The following is a 24,865-nucleotide window of genomic DNA, read 5'->3' as shown; positions in this document are numbered from 1 at the left end:
CTATTCTCTGACAGTTACCCTGTTTCCTCCCTACCCCTTCTCTGGAGTCTGGTTTTGGGAGTGGCAGCAGCAGGCTTGTGCTCTCTCCAGAAGTTGCCAAGACTTTTCAGACAGCTTTTTAGCTAAGACCAGGCCTTGGTGAGTGACTCATCTGTATCCCTCTGGGCTTGCTGGCACCAAGGAGGCTGTGTGGGCTGAGCCAGGGGGAGGGGGAAGTACATCCTGGGAGCCGAAGGCAGGGGAGCCTTGGACTTCCCTTCGATGACAAGAGGAGCACAGATCGCTGGTGCCTGGGCAGCTGCGTGGCATCTGGGTGAGGAGCAGGGCTGCGGGGAGCCTGTGCTGCAGTAGTGGTTCAGACTTGGTACTTAGGCAAGGAAGAGGCAGGGGCAGAGGCATCTTCTGAGAAGTTTCATCTGATAGAGAGGAGAAGTTTGAGTTTAATGTGAATGACTGCCATGGCCCTGTGGCCTTTCCCATCCCTCTATCCACTGCCCAGTGAGAGGGCAGGGGGCTGGAGTCTAGAACATAAGAGGAGAGGCTGAGAGAGCTCTGCCTTTCATACCAGAGAAGAGAGAGTTCGAGGAGACCTTATTGTTGTCCACAACTCCCTGATCACAGGATATAGAGAAGAGGGAGCCAGTCTCTTCTTGGAGGTGCAACAGACACAAGTTGGGAAACTCCAGTTAGATTACAGGAAAAAATTTTTAGCTTGAGGGTGATCACATACTGGAGTGTGTTGCCCAGAGAGGTATTTGGATCTCTGCCCTTGGAGGTGGTCAGGCCTCAACTGGACATGGCCCTGAGCAACCTCATCTAATTAGACCTGCTTTGAGCAGGAGGTTGGACTCGATGACCTCTCAGCCTGAATTATGATGCTATGATCCTGTGATATGATCCTGTGATTGCCAGTAGCACGTTTTGCAGCAGCTGCTCTCGCTTTGCAGGAGTCAGGAGAGGGAGTCAGGGCATGGTGAGTGTAGTGGGCACACAGAGATGTACTGACTTCCTGGGAAGTGTTTTCTGAGAGCGCAAAGCCAGCTGGTCTGTGACTGGAACAATGTTTGATGGATGCTTGTGTTCACTGTTGAAATGAGGGCAGCATCTTTCCGCCTTTCCTACCACCCTCAGCACCACCTGGCAGGGGCTGGGCCAGCTGGGAGCCTAGTGCTGGTTCCCTCAGGGCAGTGCTGCTGCCAAAGCAGGCTCAGAAATACAGACGCCCAGAGCTGATTTGAGCAGAACATGTAATAAAATAGGTATCCTGCAAACATGCCTCGGTTTCTGCTGCCTCCGAGTTGCCCCATGATTTTTCCCATCACCTAGGTTGCATAGAGGAGTCCCTACTCCTCTGCAGCCTGCTGGGGCAGAGTGACAGAAGAGCAGGAATAAGCTGTCGGTCAGGTAAAATCAGGAGGGAGCAAAGAGAAAGATTTCCTCTTTTGTGGGAGACAGGTGTGAGATGCAAAGAGCTTGTTTGTGCGTTTAAGCACTCCCCCACCACTCCTCAGCTTTTAGCAGTGCCATTTCTTCTGCAAAGGAGAACACATTGAATATAATAGGAAAGCTCTTGCCTGAACAGGGGCTTGAACCCTGGACCCTCAGATTAAAAGTCTGATGCTCTTCCAACTGAGCTATCCAGGCTCTCTGAAAAGAAAAATAGAGCCCAGCTCAGGAGTCTAGCACTAATTAGCAGTGGCTGGGCTTTCTAATCAGGTCTACAGAGAGAGAATGAAATCCTGGCATTAGCAGTTAATACCTTGAAAGGCTGACTTGGTTAAGATTTCTCTTTTGCATTTCTGTTCAGAGGCAGGTCCTTGCTGTCAGGCTGGATGTCAGGCCCGAAGCCTCAGGAAGAGTCCCACTCCCCACTCAGCAGTGCAAGACAGAGGCAGGAACCCCATGGCTCTTTCAAGGTAAAACCCCAGGCTGGGTGGCTGTTAACAAGCCACTAACCCATAAGGAAAGGGATGAAGAAAGTGGCAGTTTCCAAACACTCCCTGCAAAAGTTGCTTAGGTTGCTGCGAACCTTGCGCTAATGTTACTCACACAACTTCAAAGTGTTTGCAGCAGTGCATAAGCAATACACAGCTGTTCTCCCTGCCAGTCTGTTAACATACTAAGCTCAGCATGGACAAACAGTCATTCTTATTAGAAATGTTAAAGAACCTAGGAAAACTCATTCAGACATCCATTTACCTATTTTTAATGTTTATGCTTTTCATAAACTACAGAAAGCCCAAGTACTTATGTCCCCAACAATCCTGTGTTTCGTATTTGGTGAAAGATGTCTTTTCATAGGCAGAGAGATGTGAATGTCGTATTTACAGGGAGGCACTGTATGATCTCCCTCCCACAGGTTTACGCTTATCTGTCTTCCCACCCATCTAACTACTGCTTTGCCTCCTTTCTATGTGCCTACTTCAGGTAGGCTCAGCTACATACTGTATCTGTGTACTGCTCCTGCCTTTAGCCATCTTCTCCAGCTTTATGTCTTCTGAAATGCAGCAACTCAGGTCCATCCCTCTTTCAGGAAAAGGGGAAGAAAGAAAGAGACATTTCTCTTTCAGGCTCTCCCGCCTAAAAGAACAAAGTCTGTCTGTCTGTCCCTGTGTCCCTGTGCACAGCCTATCAGTCCTGGGGAAAAGGAGGCACTCTGCCCTGGGGCAGGTACCCTGGGCCCAAAGCCACCTGCCCTGAAGAGGGGAGGGTGGGCAGATGGCCTGGTCCAGGGGCAGAGAGGGTTTTGGCAGAACACAGCCCTCTTGAGAACAGCACCGAGCACTTCCCAGCACCTGTTTTCACTGAGCAACAGCCAGAATTGGAGCCAGGCAGGGAGCTGCCCAGGCACGGGATCCCCATGCCTGTCCTCCTGCTGCATCGCCTCTGTCCAGGCTGCTCCATAGGCACCAGGCACAATATTTCCCTCTGGGCCCAGACAGAGGTGGGAATGGGGGATGTTCCCATTTCCCCAGAGACTGGTGGCCCACCAAAGGCAGTGGAAGAGACTCCGATGGCTTGATGGTGGTGCTGACTAGTAACAAGGGGGAGGATGACTGACATGCTCATTTCTAGACCAGCTCAGGCTCAGGCTCAGGCTCAGCTCTTACCTGCATGCAAATGGCGTAACTTGCCATTTACCAGAACCCTTTCTAGAGAGCTCTCCTTACCTAGTTCACAATGCAAGGATTTAAATCAAACATATTCACGTAACAAGTAACCCGGATTCCACTGCTGACAGTTTTTGGAACGTTTTAGAGGACATGAGGCTTTAAATTCAACAGGATTGACCACTCTAGGGCAACAGGCTGTCACGCAGCATAAGTCATAAAATGAGTAAATAATGAAATCACGGTTGGAAAGGCTAAATGAGAGCAGGTGAAAGGATGAAGAAAAAGGATACTACGAAACAGCAGAATTCAAATCCAATACTAGCCAACTGACCAGTCAGTACTTGTCAGCAATTTCACTTCCTGTAATGGCCCCCCCGCCATTCTCACCTCTTCTCATCACACCTTCCCCCTCGTTGAATAAGAAATTAATTTTCCAGGAGAGCAAATGGTGGATTGAGAACTGGCTGGATGGCAGAGCTCAGAGGGTTGTGACAAATGGTGCAGAGTCTAGTTGGAGGCTTGTAGCTAGCGGTGTCCCCCAGGGGTCAGTCCTGGGCCCAGTCTTGTTCAATATATTCATCAATGACCTGGAGGAAGGGACAGAGTGCACCCTCAGCAAGTTTGCTGATGACACAAACTGGGGGGAGTGGCTGACACAGCAGAAGACTGTGCTGCCATTCAGAGGGACCTGGACAGAGGGCTGGAGAGTTGGGTGGAGAGGAACCTCATGAAGGTCAACAAAGTCAAGTGCAGGGTCCTGCACCTAGGGAAGAATAATCCTATGCACCAGTAGGCTGGGGGTGGACCTGCTGGAAAGCAGCTCTGCACAGAAGGACCTGGGAGTCCTGGTGGACAACAAGTTAAACATGAGCCAGCAGTGTGCCCTTGTGGCCAAGAAGGCCAATGGTATCCTGGGGTGCATGAGGCAGAGTGTTGCCAGCAGGTGGAGGGAAGTGATCCTGCCCCTCTACTCAGCCTCACCTGGAGTACTGTGTCCAGTTCTGGGCTCCCCAGTACAAGAGAGACATGACACTCCTGGAGAGAGTCCAGGGGAGGGCTACCAAGATGATTAGAGGGCTGGAGCACCTCTCCTATGAAGAAAGACTGCAAGAGCTGGGCCTGTTTAGCCTGGAGAAGAGAAGACTGAGAGGCGATCTCATCAACGTGTACAAGTATCTGAAGGGGGAGTGTCAAGAGGATGAGGCCAGCCTCTTCCCCGTGGTGCCCAGCAACAGGACAAGAGGCATCGAGCACAAACCGAAACACAGGCAGTTCCATCTGAACCTGAGGAAAAACTTCTTCACTGTGAGGGTGACAGAGCATTGGACCAGGTTGCCCAGAGAGGTAGTGGAGTCTCCTTCCCTGGAGATATTCAAAACCCGTCTGGATGTGATGCTGGGCAATATGCTCTAGAGGCCCCTGCTTGAGCACGGAGGTTGGACTAGATGATCTCCAGAGGTCCCTTCCAACCTAAACCATTCTGTGATTCTGTGATTCTGTGAAATGGAAGATTTGTGCTGAGATAATTAGCTCACAAGAGCAAAAATTACTTTGTGTCAGCTGAGTCAAAATCGAGGTAGGAGTCACCTGTGCAAGAGGTTGGGCAACTCTCAGCCTTTGTGCACAGCCAACTTTATACGGCAATACTTCACTTGGACCCTAGTCATTCCTTCAATGAAAATACCTATTTCCAGGCAACTCTACAGGCTGCAAGAACAGCAGCACAGCCGGGACGAATAATGACTATGGGAGACAAACCAAGTAAAAAATGTTACTGCCAAAAAACAGATCCATGGAGACAGGCAAAACCAGGAAACAAAAAGACAGGCCACCCATGAATAAAATGGATATTTTCTTTGATTAAAAAAAAAGAGTGTGGAAAAAAAACCCTTTAGGGGAAGATAAAGACAGAAAAGATCACTGGGGAACTATTAATGCCTAGGTTGTTGAATTTCTGCATGACCCAGATGCACACATTTTCCTCTCACTGCCTGAAAACTCCCTCCTCTATCCTCAGAACAGCCCATCTCTGAAATGCAAACCCAGGAGCGAGAGAAGGAAACAATTACGATCATTATAGCTTTCACAAAATCTGTCATTAGGACAGGTTTAACATCTCTTGAGCCTGGAAGCCTGCAATGTGGCCCACTCTTTCCTGCTTGCTACTACAGTCTCATCCTTAATTAGGAACACCTCTTCAGCACTCATTCCTCTTTGTTTTCACCTTATTGTGTGCTTCCATGCTATTTCTAAAGCTTCCTCTGGAGTCTTGCACACGTTCGGATGCCTGATTAGCCCTGTCTCAGCAAGACTTGGGGAGTTCCTCTAACAAGGATTAAGACCTAACAGCTGCAAATCACCATCCAGAGAGGTCTTTTTACTCAAGGTCAAATTATGTATTTTTTTCCTGACTGAAGACAATACTTTGTCTACTGAAAACTAGGCTATTTGCACAACTACCTGTCAAATTCTTTACTTCCAGGGATTGGCATTTTGAAGTGCTTACCACAACCTCATAATTTATGAAGCTTACAAAATCTCCAGGTTTCCAAAAAAAGGAAAAAAGTCTTGGGTTGAACTGTTTCAGATCTGCTTATTCAGATATAATGAGTATCTTTCCATCATAAGCTTTAAGCAGCTTAATACATTCTATGTTAGTGCTGTCTCTTTTAATCTGGCATTGAGAAAACAAAAGGCAAACTAGCACTCACATGCTCCAGAATCAAACTAGGAGGGCCAGGAAGGAGAAGTGTACTAAAGTCAGGGTATAAAAAAAGTTTTCTTGCTCTGGAGAGTAGCTTATCTTATATAAATGCATGTGTTTGCGGTGGAAGGTCAGAGAAGCTTTGAAAATGGCTTCTCATCTCAAGTTTCATGCAACAGAGCACCAGGAGACTCAGCTGATTTTCGACACATTAAACCAGTATTTTTCAAACCTAGCATGCATACAATTATTTGGGTGCTCTCTAACTTTACTTCAGCACTCCTGAAAGTAAACTTCATTATCTGTAGACCTGGCTATGACCAACAGCACAGAGTGTCAGGGCCCTAAGGGCACTAAAAGGCCTTAATGGCTCTGACCAGTTCTCCTGGCACCTCCACCTCCCACCCCACTCATCTCCAGGCCCCTATTTCAGCCCAACCCCGGGGTCATCAGTCCCTGCCTCACGATGCTGCAGTGGTACCAGGCTCCAGTCCTGCCACAGCCCTGCCCTTGCCAGGCCATGGGCTCCGCTAACCTCAACCCCGACCTGCAGATGACTGCCCAGCCTCAGCCCAGCCCCATCCCTGTGGCGTGCCTGATGCCCCTAGCTGTGTTGCTCCTTCACAGGTGGTGGGACCAGGCCTGGTGAGGCCTGGCCCTGCTACCACCAAGGAGCCCCTGGCCGCAGAGCCAGGGCCATGCAGCACCCTAACAGACATGGTATCAAACTATGATGCAAGATCTTTAGTTTCTGTAGCTCTCCCTCTATGGCCTTTTTAAGGCCCCTCTCGTGTTATCCGACAGTGCTCTCTCTAAATGTCAACACCGTGGGAAGCCTTAGGGGGTCCCTGGGAATCTTTAGCACCCTTTTCTTTCAGAGCACAGGACTCTGTCTGGGTCTACTTTTTTCTTCATTTTATTTTATGAGGGAGAGATTCAAAAGTAGAAGAGGTTCATTATTATGGGGAGAGCTGTTTTTACACTGGAAAGCTATATGGTCAGAACAGGAAAGGACCTGTTGCTTGTATTTCACCCTCTGTACCCACTAATTCCCTTGAGTGCAGCTTTTAATATTCTGTATTAAGAAGCTTCTGAAATAAGCACATTTAATTAAAAAGGGAAGAAAATAGCTGGCCCTTAAAGATAGTTAACTTAGAGCACAAAGCTTGTAAGTAGCTCCAGAGTCAAGAGCTCAGTGTTTACAGTTATTTAAACAACCCTTTGATCAAACTTTCACAGCTTATAAACGTAATGACCCTTGAAAATGCAATGTAGTCACACTTAGATACATTATTTGAGGTAATGAAGTGATCCTAAAACTTCATTCTAAAGCAAAGCTTTCATTTCCAATTTCTACATGAATCAGCGTGGCCTCACAGGTAGCAAGATGCTGCCCAGGAGGCAAAATACCAAAAACGGATTTAATGGAGGTGAGTAGCAGTATGCAGTTTTTATGGGCCTTCATCTGAGAGCCTTGCTCTGCTAACAAGTTTCTCATCCAGTTTAGTACAGCTGACTCAATCACCTTTAAATTTGCATTTATACTACTTCTACAGTTTGGTGGCGCTCCGCGTATGAACGCTTGTGGAACTAAGTTGAAATCTTCTGTGGAAGGATCAGGTTAGACACAGTAGGGCATGAAGTCTGAGAGGAGGAACAAAGCAATTTCCAGGTAAATATTTGCACTTAGCACTTAGCAACTATTAGCAGTCTTGTACACTTCAAATTATATCTAACACTCACACCATCAGTCTGTACTCTGATGTATGATTTTGCTGCTTGTTTTCTAGTAGGAGAAAGTTAGAACTGACAAAAAGGTCTGATTTGTAACCCCAAAGAGTCGAACTATTTGGACATTTCCTTTCATAAGAATAGTATCTTCCAAAACAGAAATGACTGTTAGTTTATGACACTCAAAAGGCACACAAACTATTCTGTGGTCATAACTTGCAGCTCATGATGTCACTGGAGGTTGAAATAAGAATGATGCATCTTAGGAGTTCATTTTTAGTAGAAGATAGTTCAAGAACCGGGACAGAAAGCATATCTACTGGAAACCATGCAATTTACCTTCTTTGCTGTAACTGATTATTAAATAAAAAGTACCTTTTGCGAGAGGCTGGATAAAAGAGCAGTCATGTGGCCATGATGGAGCTAAGGGAGATAAGATTTGTAGAGAGATTAATAGAGTTGTGGGAGATACAATCCAAGCTCACAGTCATGTACACAGGCCCTTAGTTTTTGAGTTTCCCCCCATCCCCAGGCTCAGGGGAGATCTTATCAATGATTATAAATATCTGATGGGAAGCTGTCAAGAGGTCAGGACCAGATTCTTCCCAGGGGTGCCTGGTGAGAGGACAAGAGTCAGTGGGCACACAGTGAGACACAGGAAGGTCTGTCTGAACATAAGAAAACATTTCTTTACTGTGAGGGTAGTTGAACACAGGAACGAGTTGCCCAGAGAGGTTGTGGAGTCTCCATCCTTGCAGATATTTAAAAACTGACTGGACATAATCCTGGGCAACCTGCTGTAGGTGACCTTGCTTGAGCAGAGCGTAGGACCAGATGATCTCCAGAAGTCCCTGCCAACCCCAATTATTCTGTGATTTTGTGAAAGGAAATGACAGAGAAGAAAAAAAAGGAGTTATATGCAGCAGTCACGAAATCAGGAGGGTCGGGATGCTGTGTCTCTTAAGTACTGGAAGTAGCTGAACCAAGATTATCGTTAAACCAACTTTAATAATGTGTTATCATCAAAAGGTGAAATGATCTCCTCTCCTAATACTAGAGCAGAGCTCCCAAAAAGGACAAGACTATGGAAGGATGCTTATAAATTGTCACAAGATTGCAGCTGGTTCCTTGTTGTCCTTTCTTCATTCAAAGACCAAAGATATTGTAATTCATCAAAACCATAATGACAGAAGGAGACAGTGGGGCGCATTTTGTTTTTTACAGTATGTGAATCTGAATCTCACAACAATAGGCATATGGTGGCCAAGTGGTTCAAGTGTCTCACTGCGATTGTGAGCACATGTTTCTGGCAAACCCATCCTACAGGCTGTAGGACGATCCTTTGCTATAGCTGATCACACAGGTTGGACAGGTGGTGGCAGCTGGATATTAATGATGTTGCTCTAACATATGCTTCTGCGCATAGCCTCATCCTACTGAGCTGTCTAGGTTTGGCAGGGGCTGTGGCAAAACTAGAAACCAGGTGGTGCCAATACCTCTGAATTTGAATGGAGAGGTAGCCCTGGGATTGGAGGGCTACTGATGTGTGAGGGTATGTACCCAAGAATGTAATTGTTCCCTTGAAGAGGCAGGGTTATACTATTCCTTCATCCACAGGGTCATCTCCAGGCAAAACCCACTTTCTGTCTCTGCCTTTGCTTTGGGAGTCAGTTGAAGGGTATGATTTAGGGACAGCCCAAGACGTGCTGTTATCACTTGTAGGCAAAGCCAGATCTGTATTCCCTTAAGGACTAGAGAGCGGCAGGTGGAGGGCAAAGTGGGCAGACGTGGCTTTGTCCAAGCAGGGCTTGCCATTCGTGTTGGAGGCCTGTCCAAGGATGGCAGGGCCGAGCCAGGGTGACGCTGCACTGCACCTCAGGGCTCCCCCATGCCTGGAGGCTCCCTTGTGGAGCCGGGCCTCCGCGAGCTGGTGCCCAGCAGCCCACATCACTGCTGGACCCCACCAACTCCCCCTGCGTCCCCTCCACATCTCTAACCGCTTTAGCGCTCCCAGTGGGTCCCCTCCCAGCAGACCTCCCTCACTGAATCCATTCACCCTCATCTTTGGCATCCAGATTTTCTGCTTTCAGGGGTGCTTGGGAGGGTTTATATCTAGATAGAGAGAGCCTGCCAAAGGACTCTCCCCACCGCACCCCACCCCCTCCGGGCAAGAGAGGCCCGCAGCCGCCATCTCCCCACCCGGAGGGGTCCCCACCGCCTCTGCCCAGCTTGAGCCCCCCACTTCCTCCCCAGCCCGGGGCGGAGGGGGAGCGGCGGCTTGCGGGGGGCGGAGGAGGGGGGCAGGTTGGGAGGCGGGCTGGAGGCGGGCAGGCAGGCCGGGGGCACGGCCGGGCGGAGGGGCGCCCCCCCGCCCGCTTGCCGCCCAACGGCCGCCGCGCTCCCCGCGGGCGCGAGGTGCGCGCGCGCGCGCGCTGCCCGCGGCGGCCGTTGGGGAGCCGTTGGGCGCTGCCAGCGAGCGGCTGTGCGCGCCCGTGTGTGGGGGCGGCGGGCGGGGGAGGAGAGCTTCTCCGCTGTCGCTTTTTCGCAAATCACAAGCAGTGCGCGAAGCTCCCTCGCCCGGGACGGTGAACGAGGAGCCGCTTATTTTTAAGGCCGTGTGGGGAAAGGGGTTGTTTTACTTTTTTTTTTTTTTTTTTTTTTTTACTGCTCCGAAGGAAGGCCCCCTTCTTTTCGGCCGGCTGCTCTCTAAGTGGAACAGCCCTGTGAAAACTTCCTCACAGGTTTTTATTGAGGGTTTTAAAATTTTCTGTTTGTCGGGTTTTTTTTTTTTTTTTTGCATCACTTCAAAAGCATTTGCCTACAGACCGCAGCTAAAATAAACGTTAATGTATTTATATCTCTGTGGTTGTAGTTTGAAGGACGATGTTTATGGTGCTTGCCCATCTGCCATGTGAACAAGCAGGTTAGTATTTAAAATAAGTGGGTTGGATGTTTGAAGTAACTTGGAAAAAGGAATCTCAACATATAATCTGCACTGGTATTGATACAGAGGTATATTTAACTTAACCAGACTCAAAATGCTGATGGCCTGAAGATGTTTTTCCTTCGGTTTTCAATTTTGCTTTGCAGAGAGGCATTCCTTTTGCTTGAAAGTGTAGAAAATGATCCTCCAATATAATCCTGTGTGGTCCACTGCATTTAGTTTAATTGGTGTGAAAACTGTATGTATTTATGCTGTTTCTTGCTTCGGGATGATGTTGTTTTAATAATGTAATGCGGCTGCCTTTTTATTCATTAACAACTTCTTTTAAAGTGCCTTATTGGCATTTTGCCAACAAATGCAGCCACTTAGAGTGAGTTACTTATACTCCTGCAACTCCTTAAATCATGGACTAGATAAACTCTTCTCTATATCTCTTCATTATTACTGTGTTGCTTAGTATGTGTGGGAGACTTAAGTGCTTGAGTGTAGCTGAGAGTAAAATACAGCCCTGTGCTTCTAATCCAGGTAACAGGAAATCTTAGAGCATCTCACACGATTTGGATTGGCTAGATGTCAATTGTGTGATGGCTTCAGGAGGGCATGGAGTGTAAGGTGTCCTGACCCAAAGGCAGTTGCTTAAATCAGGATTTACAGCTTATTCTCTGATACAATCTTGGCAAACAAGACAATTTTATGATGAATATCCTCCCTGTCAAAAAAGATTTTTGAAAAGCAAAACGTCACTGATGAAGCCAAATCCCAGTACCAGGGAAGCGGATAAGAACTTCAGCAAACCAAGTTCTCAGTTTTCCCTGATAATAGGATGTAACACAAGATATTTCAGCAGTCGTTCATGGTGTTTTTGAGTGTTAATAGCGTAATATTGATTATTGCTTTGATCTTTAGTAAGGCTTTAGTTTTTCAAAGACTCATTTGCCCTGAGCTTTTACTCATCCGTAGTGACTTGCCTTTTCCTGCACTGAAAGTCAGTGCTTTGATGCAGGAGTGATGGTTTATATTAGGTTGTATGTTGATACTTTTTCACTTGCTTCTTAATTATAGATAATCCTGTGATCATGGAAAGCGTATACAGATTTGCAAGCTAAAGAAAAAGTTCTTTTTTTCCCCCCAAAGACAAGTATTTTATCAAGATGGTTATTCTTAGATGTATAGTTAAAATCTGCTGTTTCTTTTTGAAAATGAATTGACCTATGTATGAATACTTCTGATTAGTATGCCTTGACAGCATCCTCAGATTCCAATGAGAATCCTTTTTTAGGTTTTAACAGATGTTCGAATAGAATGAAATCTGAAATCTTATTTTTACTATCTTTCATGTATGGTGTACATTATGCTTGAATGTCTCAGGATAGTAAAGTGATGGACAGCAGTTAGTTAATCATCAGTGCAGCTGGGCAGCAGCCTGATAATTATCTCACAGATGTCTGATGATTAAGATAATGAAGTTAATACCAACCAAGGAAAAGACAGTGATGGAAGAGTAGATTGGCAGTAAATCAGGAGCCCATATGGATTGGAAAAGGGGATTAATTAGCATTAAAAATCACATTCTGGAGGTGAGACGTGTCAGGCTGAAGTGAGTTTCCAAAAGCTGATCTGAGCTAGACTTCACAAGGGAAATTAGAAAACAGAGAAGGAAAGCAGCAGCAGTGGGCAAAGCTCACTCAGCGCGAAGACAGGCCCAAAGCAGAACAAGTAACGAGCTGCTTTTGAATGTGAGCATGGATATTGGACCAGAGTTGCAAAGGCTGAAGTAATCCTGGGGTTTAGAATATTGGAATTGTGTATAAAAGCATTTTTCCTGCCCGTCTTCCTCAGCCCTCCAGCTTAGGTTGGAGCCTAAGGAGGCTGACCATCTGTTGCAGGTACAACAGGGCTCGCTCAGTGTGCTACAGCCAGAGAGAGTAGGCTTCCTGTTACTTCCTGTGCTTAGGACGGACTGGCATTGGCAGTTGCTGGAACAACAGGGTGATCCTGAACAACTGCATGTATACTCCATCATGAGCGCTGCAGAATTAGGAGATGGGAATTAGGATGGATCATGCCAGGCTAACGTGATATTTCTATGTCAAAATAACTGGTTTCTGCACGTGAGAAAGGCAACAAAGCTCTCTTTTGTGTTTCTCTGAGACTTCTGAGCTTCCCATCTCCCACCAGCCACTTCTTCCCTCTTCAGCCCCTGTGAAGCATAAGAATTTTCGATATGGGTCTTCTGACTCGGAGATACTGAAATGCCTTTTGGGGTGAAGAGCTGTCTAGCCAGGGACATGCAAAAGTAAAAGATTAATAGAAATTACAAGAAACCTGAAACACCCTTGAATTCTAAAAAACCTTTCCAGAAAAGCATATAGACAGCCTTCTCTTCAGTATGAACATTTCATGTCACCAATCATGTTTGGCTAGCGTAACTACGCTTTGGGTTTATTTAGATTTAGTACTGTTCATGGCAAGATCTGTGGGTTAAACTGTATACATTATGCCTTTTAAAGTAGTGCACAGGGATAATAATAGGCTCTGTATTAGTATATGCACATATATATACAGAAACCTATTTCATGGACGCTTTAGAAGTTAGAAAAAAATGACCACTTTACAGTTTTTAAAACATCTTTTGTTCCTTTTTAAAGCAGCCTGTATCTGTTCTAGACACTGACCTTACATCTCTGACAGGAACATCCAGGTGTGTTAAACAGCTGCCAGCTTTGTGTCTACATGGCTGTGGCTTTGTCCATGTTGTATGTGGGCATGGGATTGTTGAGTGTGCACTAGCCCCAGCCTGCCCATCACCCTTTTTTCCTGAGGCAAGCCAAGCCAGTGAGCATGCGTTTACATGTAGACACTGTGGGAAATGAGCAGACTGGCACCTGAGGGTGAAATCTGGCATTCATTAGCATGACAATATAGACACGCCCCTTCTGGACAACGACGAGTTAGTTATGGCAAAACACCAGGCAGTTCTTGAGGAGAACACAGAATTTTCTTGTAGCATTATCTAGTTGATGAAACTTGAAATTTTATGAGGCGTCTCAATTGATTCAGGGCATAAGGCCTTAGCCTTCTGAGATAGAACCACTGAATCCTTCCACACTCCTTAAATATTTCCTTTGTTGTTTCAGGATGCTCACCAAAACTCCAAGTGTTGTTGCCCAGGTATTCCTTCTTCTAAGCATAGTTCTTGTCATTGCTATTGCTGTGATTCAGAGAAACCAGCAAAAGAGCCTCTCTCCAGGACTTAAGGTAAGTCTTAAAACATACAAGGCAGGAGAACAATGTTTTGAATTTATATTTAATAATAAACCTTTCTGAACTATATTTTATGTGGTGGTTCAAATGAGTTTACAGCCACAAAATAATGTCTCATCATACCTTTATCATGGGAAAACTGCATTTGGGCTGTGACTGTGTACTTTTTGATTTACCACATGCTGGGACTTGCTGCATGTTAACAGGAGGAAAGAAGCTTCATGAGGAGGGGCAGAACAAACTGAAAAAGGTAAATTAAAATACTTTGGAAAGTAGGTTCAGGCTTTGTTTTGTGCTGCTAAAGTGTATGGGCGGATTATACAATTGGAGATGCATGTAACTGAAGACAAGGCTATAGAAATTAGCCTTCTAGAGGAGCTGTGCAGTTTGGCATTCCGAGTCCTGTATTTTGTCCGTATAACTACCAGCATATAAATCCTGTCAGATAAAATATTTTGGTTCCTTGGTGGTTGGGTTATCTGAAGAATCAGCCAGTAATTTGTGAAGGAAGAACCTGTCCATGTGCATGAGGCTGAGGCACTGAAAGAGCTTGTGACTCATTGAAACACTGGAAAATGAGAAGAGTGATGAAGGGAGCACAAACAACCTTTAGTGACACAGCTTGTGAAGAAGTCCAGAATTGTAAATGTAGCTCTGAATGTAATGACCCTTCATACCAGTCAACAAAATTTCTATTTGTCCACAGTCGCTTTGTGAGCCCTAGAGAAAGAATGCTGCTCTTCATTTTTGTATTTCTTTAATCTTTAGTCTCTCCAGGTGCCACAGTTTTCTACACCTAAACTTAGCATGTGCAAAAGAGCACGTTTCTTTTTGCTCTCAGGAAGTGTTTTGCCTTGCTTGCAGATGTTATGACTTGATTAAAAGCAGTTCAAACCTATATAGTTGAACTGGAGCGTGCTTCTAGCATGGATGCACTTTTGCTGGCTCCATCTTTGCTGTAACTGGTTTAGCTTGTTAGTTTCCTATTGCAGTTTTCCAAGATGATAGGAAGGCAAATGAGCTGTCGTGATTGTGCCTGTTTTAAGGGTTTGCAGGTGTATGTCCTCCTGTGGCTGTGATATTCAGGCTGAAGAGGTGATTGCTCCAGGGGCTTGTTCCTGCTTCCCTGTTGAGAGTACTACTTTTTAAGGTGTACTTACACAGCTGCTCATATAAGTATTTCTTACCCACTTGGGCCACAACTAGATTGGTTGAGTTGACCAGCATAAATCTTCCTCTGAAAGAGTTTAGAAGTGCTCACACAAAGCAATTGTGCTAGTGGACTGAAGGGTATGCTCTTGCAGGGGAAGGACAAACAGTTGACCGCATGGGGTGTAGTTGTTTCTGCAGTCAGCCCTGCTGCAGCCGGGAAATGGTGTCTGAATGTACCTTTAGAGACACAAAGTCTGGTTTATTGTTTCCTTGCTCTTTATTTAGCTTCTGATAAGTGTGTGCAGTAGTCATAATATTCTGCCAGGAAGTAAAGCGGTACGCTTTCTTTGTGCCATAGGTGTTGGAGAAACCCTGGGCAACAGTAAAAGCAATCCAGTGACCTATGGAAAAAAAGCAGCATTTTCCTTCAAGTCTTTTTTTTCATCTTTCTTATTTTTACTGGTCAAGAAAACAGAACTCTGAAGCTTTTCTGGGTTAATGTTGCCTCCTTGTCTTCTCTAGTCCATTGACTAGATGATGCAGCTGCATATTAGGAAATCCCCAGGCCTTTATCCCTCTCTGTTGGTGATTGATTAGAGATGGAGATTTGCAGTGGAAAAATTGAAGAAGAGGGAAAAGGAAGGGGAAAGGAAGAAAAGTTGTTCTGTCCTTTAGTAGCTGCTGGCCCAGGATAAGTGTTTTCCTGTGCTCTCTGTCCCATTTAGCACATTTTAAAGCAGGGGAGCATTGCTTGTCCCTAAAGGGCAGCCAAAGGTGATCTGACTTGCAGTTTGAACTGAAATGTAACCTTACCAAAGCATCCTAGTTCAACCTAAGACAAGGCATGTAGAATTCTCTCCCCCTCTCGAAATGCTGCATCCTCTGTCATTTCTGTTATTTTTTATTGAAGACTCATCTTAGTTCTAACATCTGACATACTTCTTATTAATCACCACCTTATGAGGCTGCATGGACCAGTTCACGCAGAGGTGACAGATGAAGCTTCTCAGCTCAAGAGTTAGCTTGAAATTGCCCAAGGCTCCTTTTAAAAGGAACATCTTTTTTTAAAGGGAACAAGAGACTACAAGAAAAATGAGAGAAGGCGTAGGGAACTAAAGTAGCTGGTTTTACATTGGTTCAGATAAACATACCACTGACACTTTGGGATGGAAATCTGTTACTTTCAGGCAGCAGCTTGAGAAATGCAGGTACATATTGGGGAAGGAGGATGGAAATGGGTCAAAAAGCCCTACAGTTTAGCTAAGGGAAATATTTTGGTGGCATATTTCCATTATCTTCCAGGTCTACAAGGGGACGATACTTAGCACTAGAAATAGCAAAGTTAAAAGCTTGTGCTTGGCACTTTGAGCTCACTGAGACTAGATGTAAATAATAGCCTGTGTGTAGATATACCATTACTGTATCTCCAGAGTGCTCATCTGTCTAAAGCAAATGTGATGCAAAGCCTTTCCAGGAGGGGGAACACAGTTAAAGTGTCTTTGCTAAAACGGTGCCTTGGATGGAACCTGATGGCTTAGTGGATTGATAGTATCTTTGGAGCCCTTCACTTCTTAGTTGATCAGGTTAAATATGGTCTGGGTAAGTATGAATGAAATTTTCATTATCTAACAGTTCTCTGGGAAATAGATTAGAGACTGGTATTGCTGGTAATTCTTAGAGGGGCAGGAGTTTGGGGGATTACAGTAGGAAGCTAGGAACTAATGAGGTGTGGAGGCTGAAGCAGTGATCTTTCTCAGTCAGATCTGAGGCTCTGCAGGGAGGCAGTAGGATGAAATTTATAAGCCTGCTGCAGCTGCTCTTACTGCTTCATAGCCAGGTGGAGGCTCTCATTTTTCACCGTTGTCAGGCTGATACTTCTTCTGGACAACTGTTTTAAAAAAAAAAAAAAAAAGTGTGTTTCCTACCAGTAAGATGAGTTGGGGAGAGGGGGGCAGCTAAACTTACCTTCAGGGATCACAAAGAGGATAAGCAGAATTACTGCTTTCAGAATACTTTCCTTCACGGAGTTTACCTTCGCAGTTGCCTGAGTGCTTTGCCACAAAAGACAGAAAAGGGGGGAAGACTGATATGGTGGGCAGTGGACAGAGCTGGAGAAACCCGTTTTTTAATCCCACAGAAAGCTCTGTGACCTTGGGCGGATCACTTAAATATTTCTTATTTATCTCATCAGTAAACTTGGGATAATATTGATTCTCTTTCTCTCAGTATTGTCTTTCACTCTGACACAGACTAATTTCAGTGGCAGGCTCACAGATGGACTGCCTAAGTCACTTGGAAGGAGAGTTTTATTGGGAAATTAGAAAGGAATCAGACTTGTTTCGTCATTCTACTTGTGGACTATTATCCACTTTACCTCTTTGCTTGTGGCTGTAAGAGTCCTTGTGCACCCTTGGATCTCGTGCCAATGCTTAGGCATCCAGCCCTTCACTGTCCGGTGAGTGTAGCTGGGATAATGAGAATGCAGCTTGCTGTAAAATGAGGACCTAACATGGTGGGTTTTGAACCTGATGCTGAAAGGAGATGATGAGGTTCTTCATTCCCACTCAGTCGGCTGTTGAAGATACACAGTATACTCTCTGTTTTGTACCTAGATTCATTTTGTGCTCTGCTGTGAGATGCATGTCTAAGCACCTAGTACTAGGATTAATGTCTCTTGTAAATGTACTGTGTGTACCCTTTCTAACAGAAGAAAAGCAAAGAAATACAGCTGCATGTGGACCTGTAAGCTGTCACTCTTTATTTCTTTATGTAATGTATTATTTTTTCTCCCTAGTATGGAATAGTGCTTGATGCTGGATCATCTCGGACTACAGTCTATGTGTATGAGTGGCCAGCAGAAAAAGAAAACGACACAGGAGTAGTAAGCCAAATCTTCAAGTGTAATGTGAAAGGTGAGCTCAGCTGGCAGTTCCTTATTTCTTTCTAGACTTTAAGAAAAAATTATCTGAAAGCTTATACTGTGGGGGTTTTTGGTCCCCCCCCCCCCCCCCGTGTTTCCCTTTCAGTGCTGGGGAGCAAGAGCTGTTAAGATTATAGCTGTTTTATTCAGCATCAGCTCTCCTCCTACTGATAAAGCAGGCTCCTCTAATCTCCACTGGAGAGAGGAAATTAGGGCTAAACTTGGTTTACTCCACTGCAGTGCAAGATTGGTGCAGAGAGAATTCAATCTACAGAGAATCAGGCCCTGAAAACATTTGGCTCTTGTGCCTTGAATTAACTTTTTTTAAAATACAGGTGTAAAATACATGTAAAAATAGCTTTGAATAAAAAGGCTTTGAGTTGAGTGGGGATTCAGCCCCTGTGAGATGTTCAATATTAATTTTTATGGGGGCAAAAATGGATGTTAGCTCTGCTATAGTGGTTTGACAAATTAGTTTTTATTTTATGGAAGTGTTAGTGATGTTTAAAAAAAATCTTTACAGTTTTAGTCAGCTTACCTAGAAGAACAAGGTTTATGCAGTTGACTTGGAATTGTTCTATGTTTACTGTGAAAGACTCAACAGAGGGAAATATGGAGCCAGTCCTCAAATATGGAGCCAGTCCTCAAATTATGAAAGGCATGCAGAAGGTGAACAGGAAGAGTTTCTCCATGCTGGAGAACTAGGGATCATCTAATAAAATTATCACTTAAAGCAGTTAAATTGCAGAACTCTTTCTGATAGGATATCGTAGATACAAAAAAAACCCATAAGCAGACTAATGCCTAGATGATAGTCGTATTAGATACGAATATGCAGGTCTGGCCTTTGACTCAGGAAGACCTGCAGTTGTGCACTGCTAGAGGATGTCGCAGGAGAAGTACCAGTAGCTACTTGTTTTGTTCTTTACTCTGAGGTTTTGTATTGATTCCTCTGGGAGAGAGGATGCTAGACTAGACTGACTTTTGCTCAGACTCTGATATGGTTGATTATATAGTAATATGTTGTGAATTTTTCTATAACTTCTGAATCTCCTAGTCAAATTCAGTGACGTTTGACTAAGCTTCCACTGTTACCAAAATCTCACATCTTTTATGAAGACAGGTGGCAAGGCAAGAGAGAAATTCACATTATTAAATGGTAGCTACACCATAAGGGATTTCTGCAGGAAGCCAAGCTTCGTAAGTTTTGCTACTCTGATTTAAATGAGCTTTAGATTATCCTCTAAGATACTGACTTCAGCAGCACTGCTTGTTTAACTAAGTGCTTAAAACTAACTGTCACTACCTAGTCCAGTGTTTAGGAAAAAGTCACATTACAATATTTCTCTACTAAGCCACTTTTGGGCTATGCCACACTCCAAATATTAGCATGGTATATAAAAAGTGGAAAGTCCAATTTGGAAAAAAAAACCCAAGCAGACTGATTTGAAAAATACTTTGATGACCTGTTAAAGAGTTCAAAAAACCCGTCCTCTGCTGCAGAACCGTACAGGAGATACTTCGGTGTACTGGCTTGGGTTAGCCAGGTTAGATGGCAGGGAGGAGGAGGAGCATGCAGCTCAGGAAGTCTCAGTGCAGATTTTGTTGATCTCTGAAAATAACTATGGCATTCAAGGGGAATTTCTCCCTTCTCTCTTGGTTATGATTATGCAAAACCTTGTGTCCCCGGTTGTATCTGGAAATGGATGTTGGAGATGTAACTGTCTATAAGTGACTAGTAGACGAGTAGAAGGCAAAGGTTTCTTACTGGACTTTCATATGGAAGGTCCAAAAAGAACGTGTGAACTTTCTTAGCAATCTTAGAACAATAAAGAAATGAATACAAACTTACACGTTTACAGCAGAAATGTACTGACATATGCCTGATGGTGTATGCTTACAGGCTGCAGGAATGGCAGCCTGCCTGCGGAAGCGGGGGGGGGTACTCTGCTCGCTCATGTCTCGACTCAAAAGGAATGTTGCCCTTAGGGCTTCTGGTGTGAGAAAAATGCACAGAGAAGCTAACTTATTCTCCTCCTCTAAAAATGCCAGAGTAATACTTCATGAGTTTGTTTTAACTCTTGCTGGTCCTTGGATTGTTGAGCAGGGGAGGAAAGACTTTGATGTTAATTGTTCAAATATACTTTATGCAGCAAGGTGTGACTCTCATGCGTGACATTTGGAGGCAAGGAAACCTTTGAAGTTCTTAGTAGTTCACGCAACAACCTTGACTTGAACCTCAGTGACTTCAAAAGGCATCCCTGTGCATCTTGGAATGTCACCAGGAATTCCTTGCAGAAGCTTCTTTATTATATCTCCAGTTGAAGAGAGTGAGCTGTGGAGGTGCCATGGTACCCACATCAATGGTGGTAAAACAAACGATGGAACCTTTGGCTTAGGTTGTGGTAGTATGCTTTTGCAGGTCAGAGAAATTTTACATCCATTGGACACCTTATTTTCTACAGCATCTGCCAGCATCTTTCCTCATGAATACAGCACTGCTGTCATTGTGTCGTTATATGGTTATACTGTGTATGTATGTTACTGTATGTAGGTACTAGAGGTATATATGTATATGCACACACTCAAACACAGGAGAGCAGTTTGGAAGGATCTTCTGAGGAACTTAACACTGCTGCGTCTCTATGTAGTTTATGCCTTAAGCACTCATACTTTTCAACCATTCTGTCCTTGTTTGCAGTTACAAGAGGAAAGAAGGAAGCTCTTTCTCTTAACACTTGTTTGCTAATTCGGACTACTTTGTAGCTGGCAAAGCACAGTGAAATCAATCTGCTCGTTCTCTTTTAGGCCCTGGCATATCCAGCTATGAGAATAACCCTAGAGCCCTTGCCAAACCTTTTGATGACTGTTTGAATAAAGTCAAGGAGAGAATCCCAATTCACCTGCATAAAAATACTTCTGCTTATCTGGGGGCTACAGCTGGCATGCGACTACTGAGGTATAGTGGAAACTCATTGAACTCCAGTGTATATGTACTAGAATAGCAGCTTGTGAAACTAGAATGTGAAAAATGAATTGGATACATTTCTGTTCATTGGGAATTGGTCATCTCAAAAGGAAATGGAGCCCAGCCAACTTAATGTAATGAGCTTTCTGGTAGGGAAAGCAGGGCTGTATAAAAATCATCTCTCAGGCTATATTGAGAAGTACTTGCTTTTCACTGTAAAGTTCTTCTCTGTAGAGTTACGCTAGCAAGAGTTCTCCCTTCTCTATCTGTGTTTAAATCCAGTGTTATGTAAACAGAGAATATTTGCATGTATCTGAGGGCAGCAAAAGCTGATTAAAGCTAGACGCCACAGAGTTTTCTGAGTGCAAATGTGGTGTAATGTGGCTTTTGAGGCCTGTCTGTGGCTTTAGGCCTGGCACAAACTGGGTGGTTTTTTTGGTTCTATGGCTAAACAGAGGGGGAAGGAAGGCTCCAGAAGTGTCTGAGCCAGGAGTGGTCATATAAGCACTCAGTTCACTGAAAATAAATGTATATATGAGAAACAAAATACCCAAGAATTTACACAGTAAAGAGTGAAATTTGTATGTAGTGAGGGAGCTGCTTGGTGAAATGATGCAGGATACTTGGCTGGGCTGTTTCCTGTAGTAAGCTTCCCTTTTAGGCTAAAACAATGTTAAATTTGTGTTAGATGATTGAAAGAATTTTCTTGTCTTGCTGGTTGGTGAACAATAAACATGACATTATCTTTTCAGATGCTCAGTGTCTCATGTTTTGTAAATTACTTAGGTTGCAAAATGAAACGACAGCCAATGAAGTTCTTGCAAGCATTCAAAACTACTTCAGAGCACAGCCCTTTGAATTTAGGGGTGCAAAAATCATAACTGGGCCAGAGGAAGGGGTGTATGGATGGATAACAGCCAACTATTTAATGGGCAATTTCTTAGAGGTGTGTGGAAAAACCTGCATGCTTTTCGTTTCACTCTTATTTTTTGTTATAAATGAAAAGTTTTAGAGGAGATGCCTGTTAAAATATCATAGCTATAACTTCCATTTCCCACTGAAGTATAGAACTTTTTTTGTGATAGTTATGGAACAAAGCAAACAGATCAAAGAATATGATGTGACAGGAATGTGATGTGACAAAGGTAAAACTGTTCATCCAGTGAACTGAACTCTTCCCTAAATGACCAATCTAATACCTTTCAGAGAAACAGAAGTTGTATTACTCTTAAACCTATTGGTAGAGTTAAAGTATGACAACCATTGACTTTGTTCACAGTGGTGCCAATTAAAGATGTTCTTACCCACTTTTCTGTGACTTATGCAGGTGGTTGCTGTTTCTGTAGCTCTACTGGTGAAGGGACTGTGTTGCTTAGGGGTCTCCAAGCCATTAGGCAAAGTTGGCTCACTTGCGTAAAGCAGACAGTGAAGGTGGTTGAGTTGGCGTGGCCAAACGTGCCTCAGCTGAGCCAGAAATCACTCATGTAGTCCATTCTAGTATTGCTGAAAAACTGCAGGTTATGAGCGGTGTATTGTGATAACAACTGTCCTATCTAGACTTGAGAGAGGATGTTGGTTAATGGGTCCTCCTGTTTTGTGTGGACAAAGCTATACCAGCATAAAGATACTTATGCTGCTGCTTAAACTCAGAGTAGCATCAGGCAGGTACTTCATAGTGGAGAGGGAATAAAATGTATTGGAAAAAGATCCCTTTTTTATATATAGATGCTCAGTTTAACTTCATCTGCTGTAAAAACAGTACCAGGACATCAGCAACTACTCGTCTGCATTCATGGCAGTTGTGTGCTGCCTTTAGTGTTTACTGCCTTTCTTCCAGATAGTCTTGCTAGGTTGAAAGAAGATTCACCAGACACTTGAGTATTGTAAGCTGTCCTGGTTGAGCAGTTCCTATTAGATCGTGACAATTTATAAGCAGGAATTAGATGTTGGTAATCTGAGTGATAGCTCATGGTGAATGCGTTGTTTTCTCTCACAAAGTTTAAAAATGACTACATGTTCTGGGCGAGCTTTTCCCACTCTATGCATTTCATGCCACAAAAGCAACTTGAACTTCAGGTGGTGTCAAACAGTCTTCTGTTAATGACTAAAATCTCAAATTCCGTATGGTGGATTCATAAGGATTTTTGAAGGGACTGCAAGATGTTGTAAAGCCAATTTAGTATACAAAACTGGGTGTTGAATATCACAAGTGGGAGAGAGAGACTTTTAAGCATTCTTATGATAATGGGCTAAGAGGGAACTTTTGCCAGGGGCTGTTAATGGGAATCTTTCACTGTAGGTTTTTCTCATGGGTATGTTTGGTAGCCCATAAATTCTTTTCTTCCACCTTATGTATACATTCATATTATCATCCTCAGTAAATAATGTTACAGTAAATATGGAGATGGATAATCTTACAAAAAATATACTCTGCACTGTGATCGTGTAGATCAAATACAGATTTTTTTTTGATGCGTCTGGGTAATCTGGAAGACTGCTAGCTAAATGGACCAGGCTTATTGCCGCTGTGGTTTCAGTGAAAGAAATACGCAGATTAGGAGTCCATGTTCTGTATTAGAACCGAGGCTGGTTTGAGGTTATTGTTGTCCATTTACTTCCAAATATAAAACCCTTCATGGAGGCTTTGGATAGACTCTTGCTGGTAGAAATTGGTAGAGTACCTTTGATTTTGATGACGCTTTTATTTGACTCTTCATTCTTTTCTTCTTCTTTATCTTGTGTGATCTCTTAATATTCTGTTCCATTAGTAATTATTCTTGCCTTGAAACTGGCAAATGGTCATACTAATTTGGTCCAGAGGATAAGTGACTACTGTCTTCATTTTACAGATGGAGAAGTTAAAAGAATTGTTCAAGTTCTCACAGGTACCTAGACTTCAGTTCCTTGCATTCTAATGCAGGTTTTGATCTGGCTAGTTCAGTGCTTTGATCATTGTGCTGTCACAGAATCACAGAATGGTTTAGGTTGGAAGGGACCTCTGCAGATCATCTAGTCCAACCTTCCTGCTCAAGCAGGGGCCTCTAGAGCATATTGCCCAGCATCACATCCAGACGGGTTTTGAATATCTCCAGGGAAGGAGACTCCACTACCTCTCTGGGCAACCTGGTCCAATGCTCTGTCACCCTCACAGTGAAGAAGTTTTTCCTCAGGTTCAGATGGAACTCCCTGTGGTTCTGTTTCTGCCCATTGCCTCTTGTCCTGTTGCTGGGCACCACGGAGAAGAGGCTGGCCTCATCCTCTTGACACTCCCCCTTCAGATACTTGTACACGTTGATGAGATCGCCTCTCAGTCTTCTCTTCTCCAGGCTGAACAGGCCCAGCTCTTGCAGTCTTTCTTCATAGGAGAGGTGCTCCAGCCCTCTAATCATCTTGGTAGCCCTCCGCTGGACTCTCTCCAGGAGTGCCATGTCTCTCTTGTACTGGGGAGCCCAGAACTGGACACAGTACTCCAGGTGAGGCCTCACCAGGGCTGAGTAGAGGGGCAGGATCACTTCCCTCCACCTGCTGGCAACACTCTGCCTAATGCACCCCAGGATACCATTGGCCTTGGCCACAAGGGCACACTGCTGGCTCATGTTTAACTTGTTGTCCACCAGGACTCCCAGGTCCTTCTCTGCAGAGCTGCTTTCCAGCAGGTCCACCCCCAGCCTGCACTGCTGCATGGGGTTATTCCTCCCCAGGTGCAGGACCTTGCACTTGCCTTTTATTGAACTTCATGAGGTTCCTCTCCGCCCACCTCTCCAGCCTGTCCAGGTCCCTCTGAATGGTAGCACAGTCTTCTGGTGTGTTAGCCTCTCCCCCGTTTGTGTCATCAGCAAACTTGATGAGGGTGCACTCTGTCCCTTCCTCCAGGTCATTGAGGAATATATTGAACAAGACTGGACCCAGGACTGACCCCTGGGGGACACCGCTAGCCACAGGCCTCCAACTAGACTCTGCGTCACTGACCACAACCCTCTGAGCTCTGCCATCCAGCCAGTTCTCAATCCACCTCACTGTCCACTCGTCTAGCCCACACTTCCTGAGCTTACCTAGGAGGATGTGATGG

General features: G+C 44.5%; 1 protein-coding gene and 1 non-coding gene across 5 annotated transcripts in view; one reads left to right on the top strand and one right to left on the bottom strand.

Moving 5' to 3' along the window:
- The window catches only part of ENTPD3 (ectonucleoside triphosphate diphosphohydrolase 3), an 83,099-nt gene that overhangs the window by 44,915 nt on the left and 13,319 nt on the right, over positions 1-24,865 (top strand). For 2 of the 4 annotated variants that reach the window (XM_068935575.1, XM_068935574.1), the window contains 4 exons: positions 13,630-13,750; positions 17,703-17,820; positions 20,637-20,787; positions 21,583-21,742. In XM_068935575.1, coding sequence (XP_068791676.1) covers positions 13,631-13,750; positions 17,703-17,820; positions 20,637-20,787; positions 21,583-21,742 — 549 coding nt within the window. In that variant the 5' untranslated portion in view covers position 13,630. Of the gene's footprint in view, positions 1-1,813; positions 1,917-9,910; positions 10,472-13,629; positions 13,751-17,702; positions 17,821-20,636; positions 20,788-21,582; positions 21,743-24,865 lie in introns of those variants that run through there. The other 2 variants (XM_009687881.2, XM_009687882.2) reach the window with 2 other exon arrangements.
- Positions 1,572-1,644, bottom strand: TRNAK-UUU (transfer RNA lysine (anticodon UUU)). Its single transcript has one exon. It is a non-coding gene; the product is annotated as a tRNA-Lys (tRNA).

The sequence above is a fragment of the Struthio camelus genome, chromosome 2 (assembly GCF_040807025.1).
Source record: "Struthio camelus isolate bStrCam1 chromosome 2, bStrCam1.hap1, whole genome shotgun sequence".
In the NCBI taxonomy this organism is placed as follows: Eukaryota; Metazoa; Chordata; class Aves; order Struthioniformes; family Struthionidae; genus Struthio; species Struthio camelus.
This window is presented reverse-complemented; position numbering and strand designations above follow the sequence as displayed.